The sequence below is a fragment of the Carica papaya genome, chromosome 6 (genome assembly GCF_054855325.1).
Source record: "Carica papaya isolate Zhongbai chromosome 6, ASM5485532v1, whole genome shotgun sequence".
NCBI lineage: Eukaryota > Viridiplantae > Streptophyta > Magnoliopsida > Brassicales > Caricaceae > Carica > Carica papaya.
In genome coordinates this window covers 9,380,422-9,387,255 of record NC_142314.1, presented here as the reverse complement: position 1 = coordinate 9,387,255, position 6,834 = coordinate 9,380,422, and the positions used below count along the sequence as shown (strand labels likewise).

The 6,834-nt window shown below is 33.5% G+C and overlaps 1 protein-coding gene across 1 annotated transcript; it reads right to left on the bottom strand.

The window, feature by feature from the left end:
* Window positions 1-811: 811 nt before the first annotated feature.
* LOC110814499 (ethylene-responsive transcription factor ERF060) lies at window positions 812-2,799 on the bottom strand. Its single transcript, XM_022041977.2, has one exon. The coding sequence runs from the start codon at window positions 2,199-2,201 to the stop codon at window positions 1,056-1,058; it is 1,146 nt and encodes a 381-aa protein (XP_021897669.1). The 5' UTR covers window positions 2,202-2,799; the 3' UTR covers window positions 812-1,055.
* Between the last annotated feature and the right edge of the window lie 4,035 nt (window positions 2,800-6,834).

Genomic DNA, 6,834 nt, shown 5'->3' with positions numbered 1-6,834 from the left:
TATTTTCTTAGTTTCTGAGTGTTTGAATTTAACAAGTTGATAGATTTTGGGTAAAAATGAATTTTAAATAAAATAAATTTCATATTTATGAATTAAACACATTGATTATAATAAGTTCTAAATGGAATCACGGTCCAACTAGACTTGGTATTTTAAATAATAAAATCAAGGAAGGAGATAAGGATTGAAATCAAATATTTTGTAAGGATTCCAAGAATAGCTTTTCAAAGTCTTTTTCTTCTTCCCATTTTGTTTCGCAGTGTGAACGTAACTTTACATGGATGCAAGATAGAATCAGAATATTTCTTTAACAATATTTATTAAATGTTCCTTATCTCCAACTCTCTCTCTGTCTTTTTGAAAGGTACTTTTTATTATGCGTGCTTGATTTTATAAGGTTGTCATTTCCCCATAAACAAAAATTTCAGAGTCCTCATTTCATGGCTTGATGGGAGCTACATACCATGTAAATAATTCTTGAGATTAATTTCTTACATTCAATATCTTTTACTTTTTAAAACAAAAATGCTTTAAAAAAAAAAAAAAAAATTTAATTATTGAAACTTTAGTTTTTGTATTGCGTAAACTATTCCCCATTGCCTTTTTTTGTCTTTCAATAATTTCTTAGTTAGATTTGGACAAAAAACAAACGAAGCAAAAAGTCTATATCTTTGAATTTTTTGTTCAATAATTTGTTTTACATTGTTTTATTTTTTACTTTCCAAATTATTTTTAAATTATTTTTTTAAGTTCATTATGCTTTTAACAGAGATAATGATGGTAAAAACAAGCACCATTGTGGTACACGAAATACAAAAACACTAACTTTACATTCATATGAAAATTTAATAGCATACTAAGAAGAAGAAACCTCTCCACGGTCAAGCAAGGACTAAAATTACCAGCAAGACCATGACGGAGACACAGCTGGACACCGCTAACTCTCTACTTTCCTCTGCAATTGTCAAAAATTCCATTGCAGAGGCCACCTTCCACACTAAAAACAAACAACAAGAAGAAAAAGTACTTAACCTAAATCCATATTACACCATAATTTAATATTCGGATAGTTTCCTTATAGCTTCCCAATCAATCTCCAACGATGGGTACTTCTCTAATCCGAAGCTCTCTGTCTCGTTCCACTGCGAATCAGAGAATTCAAAGAAAGTCATTTCTGATTCAGGGGATGACGAACCAGAGGACTCGTCGGATGAATCTGGCGATGATCTTGATGAGTTTTCCGCCTTCGAATCATCCGATCCCGGAGACCCACATTCAGTCTTCACCGGACAATCCAGTTCAAGCGCCTGCTCCATCTTCGACGGCTGATTCGGAGATATTACGGTCGAGGTCTTTTCATCGCCGAGAACAGACCTTTGCTTCCCAGAGTTCCCCTGTTTTTGAGAATTGGCAGCCAAGCTTTGACAGATGGCTTGGAGCTTAGCGTCAACAGAGGAATGAAGGGGCTTGTAGTCGCCGAACTCGCCTTGGTGCTTGAGATGGGGAAAGTTGAGCCTCGCGAAGTCTCCACGAAGCTTGTATGCCGCCTTGTCGTAAGCCAGAGCAGCCTCCTCCGCCGTGTCAAAAGTGCCGAGCCATAGACGGGTACGGTTCTTGGGGAGTCTGATCTCGGCCACCCATTTGCCCCAGTGCCTCTGCCTCACTCCTCTGTAAAGCTTCGTGGGCTTTGACGGAGGAGAAGGAGCAACATGCTTCATGGGAACAGGTTTTGGGGAGAGAAAGCTCAGGCTCTGGCTCCGGTTATGTTCCGTTGATGATTTAGATGCTGCCATGGTGGCTAGCTGCTGCTGTTGTTGTTGTTGAAGGAGAAATTGAGTTTGGATTTGCAGAATTTGAGATGGAGTAAGGTGATTGAGCCCAACCGATCCTGTTTGCTCCATACCCATTTGATTTTGGTAGGTGTAGCTCGAGAACCCACTGTAAAACATGTGGGAGCTCGATGGGGAGTAAATACCAGGATTGTAGAAATTGGGCTGAGAATTGGAAAAGACTTGAGAGAAAGAGCAAGAAGGGAAAGAGGAAGAAGAAGATGGGGAAGAAGGAGAAGAGAGAGAAGTTGGAGATGGAGAACTTTTCATAAAAGGTTCCAGTGCTTTCATGAGCTCTTCTCTCAGAGGATCTGAGAAAATCATGCCTGTGTTGCTGCTGCTACTATTATACACATCTATAGCTGTTGCCATGTCTTCTCAAAAGAAATTTTTTTTAGCAAATTTCTGAAGATCTAAAACAAAACCAGAAAGATCTGAAAACCTGTGCCTTAAAAAAGTAAAGAACAGGTGATAATAGCTATATCAAATTATGAAAACTGGTGAAAAGGCTCTAGATAGAAATCCTATATAAAGATTGAAAAATGAAGAAAAAAAAACAACCAGAGGGACCAAAAATAACCCCCTTTAGTTGATTAAATGAAAAACCATAAATTTACACGAGAAAGAAAAATTAAAAACAGAGAAATCAGACCTGGATCTCTATTCTGGATCACCCGACTTTCAAAAACACCCTTCTGGGTTATTGCTTGTTTTCTAAAACAATAAACAGCTCTACAAACCAACCAAATAACCCAAACTTAAAAAGTTCTGAAAGACAGATGATGACAGAAAGGGATCAAAGAAGCGGGATTTATGGAGATGAAAAGGGGGTGAAAAAGAACAACACTCCGATCAAAACGCAGTTTTTTTTTGCAGAAAAGCTTGAAGAAGAAACGTTTCGCTCGCTATATTTTTCTGGGTAACCTCACCTAGGTGTTTACACTCTTGGGGTTTCTTGCTTCGCCACATCTCTGTTTATATAATCCTCTGGCTCATGGGTTTTCTTCTAAAATCCTTGGATTTTCTCTTCTTAAAAAAAATAATTTAAAAAAAAATAATAATTTTAAAAAACTCAAAACAATTTTTTCCTGGCTTAATTTAATTTTTAATGGAGCGTTTCTCGTCAACTTCAAAGATGCCTTTATTCAATGTAGAGAAACCAACGAGAATCCGCCACGTGGAAGTGCAATGAATTCATCTACCGGCAGCTGTATGTGACGTAGCGTAGGTCTACACGTGTCAGTTGATGATTTGTTGAGGATTGGTTAACGGTGCACCCGTTATCTTCTTTTGGAATTTAATGCGGGGTTTTCTTCCCTGTGTTTTCTGTGGCAAGCTCTGTTATCGCCACGTCGGCTTTAGTCCTTCTCAGTTATCAGTGAGGGATTCCCTGCTTCTGGTAGCATTATAGCAGATCAAGAAGGGGTTGTAACCGTCCATTCCACTGGAACTCACTATCAGGTTAAATCATCTTTATCTGATTAAATTTTAAATTTCGTTTTATTAAATTAATTTTAATTACAACTAATATTCAATTAATATTTTTCAGTTCAATCAATTGAATTAACTTATCGATTATGTTATTGAAATATAACCAACACTTTTTTATTTATTGAATTCTTAGATCTTATTTGAAAAAATTTATGGTTCATCTTCATCATATCAATAGTGTCATATATTCATTAAAATACTCACTATCAATAATAATTTTTAATTATTAAAATTTTAAAAATATTAATTAAAAAATAAATATTCTAAATATAGGTTAATTTATCTAATTGAATCATTTCATTCGTAGACAAAAAAATTGCATATGTAACAATCTCAATTGAATTATAATAAGAAGTATGAATAAGTAAATAGGTGAAGATATTTTAAAGAGATTTAAGTGATTACATTTTTCGACAATTTTATACTAGTCAAACTGCATCAAGAATATAGAAAAGTATTTTAAAGTGAGGAATGTTCTTCAACTCATTTTTTGTTGGAATCAAAATATGGGAACTACATGCTTTTTGAAAAATAGGTGGTTAAAAAGTATGTATATTGTTGAATGAAAGAGGATTCATGATAATAGCGAAGAGATTATCATTTTTACAAGTAAGTGTTAGTAGAGGATGAATCTTAGAGATTGAATAGTAAAGGTGAGTATTAGTTTGGATCTAGATTGGATTGGAACTAAAATCAAATAGAAAAAAAAAATTGACTAAAAACTGAACCGAATCAAATATTATCTATATACTTAATATATTTAATATTTTATTTACACAATGTATACAATATACATATAGTATTTATATATTTATTATATTTAACTTTTACTATTAAAAAATATTAATCGATCTAATATTATTCAATCTAGTCCAGTTTTCACGATCGAAACAGATAATGTTCAACCTTATTAGATATAGTAAAATTATATATTTCTCAAGAGTTAATTATTAAAATTATGATTGAGCCTCCTAACATTGGTATACATGGAAGGATAGCTTTTTCTAGCTGAAAAATGATAACAGCCTAGAAGAGGCTTTCCTTTCTTCAATCATTTATAAGAACTAAGAAGTCAAGTATGATACATGAAATTCATCCCAATTATTCATTCTTTTCAATGAAGGTGTGAATATGATGACTGCGTGCCAGAATAGATGATTCAATCCTCGATCTTGCCTTTCTCAATAAGTAGATATGAAGCCATATCTTATGTTTTAGGTGAAAGGCAATTACTAGGGCAAGTGGTGGAATATATGGGTAGCATGAAAGCCTTTCTTCTTGGGAAAGTAGGAAGCCACTCTCACAGACGCTAATGGGGTTACAAAAAGCCTGATGGAAAAGGCACCTTTGGCTTCGAATAAATAAAAAAAAAAAAAAAAAAAGATACGCCTTAAAAATGGATTGAAGTGGGTAGCTCAACGTACTTTAGAAACACATACATATAAGTTAGTTTGTAATCTTATCAATCATAGATAAAGAATGCATCCTAGTGGAGGTAAATAAAGAAACTAAAGGTGTCAAACAAAATAATATGTGATTTTTTAATCTATCGATCTAAGGATTAAAAACAGAACTGAATTAATTGGCACAGTCTGATTTTTTAATCTAAACCAAATAATGATCACTCCTATTTTATAAAATTTGTTTTATTATTAGTTGCTATGATGTTTTTATTATTAAAAAATTATGAAAACTAGTAATTATTTTTGTTGCCCTTATCCTTAGAAAAAAATTATGTTAAGTCCTTCACATATTTTAGATCTATCGACTTTTGCAATGTTATCTAAAAATTATTACAAAAATTCTTGTTAATAGAGTGAAGGAAATTAATTCTTGTTAATAGAGTGAAGGAAATTATTAGATCCCTTATTGATAAAACCAAGACTAGTTTTCTCACTGGGCAATAGATAATTGATAATATTATTATTGGTGTCGGAAGCTATCCACAGAATGAGAGAAGGTATATTGCTATCAAAATTGACCTTGATAATGCATATGATAGACTGACTCGGAGTTTTATTGAGGATACCCTTAGGAATGTTCCTCAAATAAGTGGATCAAATGTGTCATGAATTGTAGTAGATCCCCTAGGATGCAAATCCTCATCAACAGATATGTCTCTAATAAGTTTACCTCGATCCATGGTATTCGATGTGGTGATTATCTCTTCCCATACATAGTTGTTAAATGCATTGAGAGATTGAGTAACTTGATTTATAGTGAGGTCAATAAGGGGGATAGAGCATGTCGAGGATGGGGTAGAGAGGTCTTTACCTCTCCCATTTATTTTTTTTATAAATGTTTTAATTTCCTTTAATGAAGCCTCTTTGGACAAAATGGGACCATCAAAGGATGTTTCGATGTTTTTTGCAATAACTTGTATCAAAAAATTAATCTTAATAAAATCTAAGATCTTATTTTCCAAGAGCATTAATAAATATTAACTTGAAGCCTATTTGTGATTAGTATGATCTTCATGTCATGAATTGTAGTAGATCCCCTAGGATGCAAATCCTCATCAACAGATATGTCTTTAATAAGTTTACCTCGATCCATGGTATTCGATGTGGTGATTATCTCTTCCCATACATAGTTGTTAAATGCATTGAGAGATTGAGTAACTTGATTTATAGTGAGGTCAATAAGGGGGATAGAGCATGTCGAGGATGGGGTAGAGAGGTCTTTACCTCTCCCATTTATTTTTTTTTATAAATGTTTTAATTTCCTTTAATGAAGCCTCTTTGGACGAAATGGGACCATCAAAGGATGTTTCGATGTTTTTTGCAATAACTTGTATCAAAAAATTAATCTTAATAAAATCTAAGATCTTATTTTCCAAGAGCATTAATAAATATTAACTTGAAGCCTATTTGTGATTAGTATGATCTTCAAAACTACTGACTAAGGTATACCTTGGTATTTCCCTTATTTACACTCATACTAACAAAAATGTACCAAGTGCTCATCAACCATGTTCACAAGAGGTTGACTAATTACTAAATCCCCTACTTATCCATGTTGAGTCACACTACACCTACAAGATCACACCTATTAATACCTTCCTACACTATGCGGATTATTTTTATTCCCAGCATGATCTCCTTTCAACTTGAGAGGTTGTCTAAAAATTTTATCTAGGGTTCTAGTGATGATCATTAGGAGGTCCGTCTTGTTAACTAGCACATTATATGTCATCCTAAGAATAAAGGTGGTTTGTGAATTTGTGATATGATTACCCAGAAAAAAACTTCCTGATGAAGCTTATCTGAGCCCTCTTTAGAAAGCCAACCAACCTTCTGGTCTAAGTTTTCAAGGCCAAATACTTTTTTTTGTAAAAACCTACACAATATTAAGAACTCACTGGTTCAATACTCTATCATTTAGAAAAAAAAAAATTAAAGCACATTAAGATTTTTAAAGTGGAGCTTCATTCACATGTGGGTGATGGGAGACACTAATTTTTGGAAAGATTCCTAGTCAGTGATTCAATCCTTCTCTTCCTTGTTAGGGCATT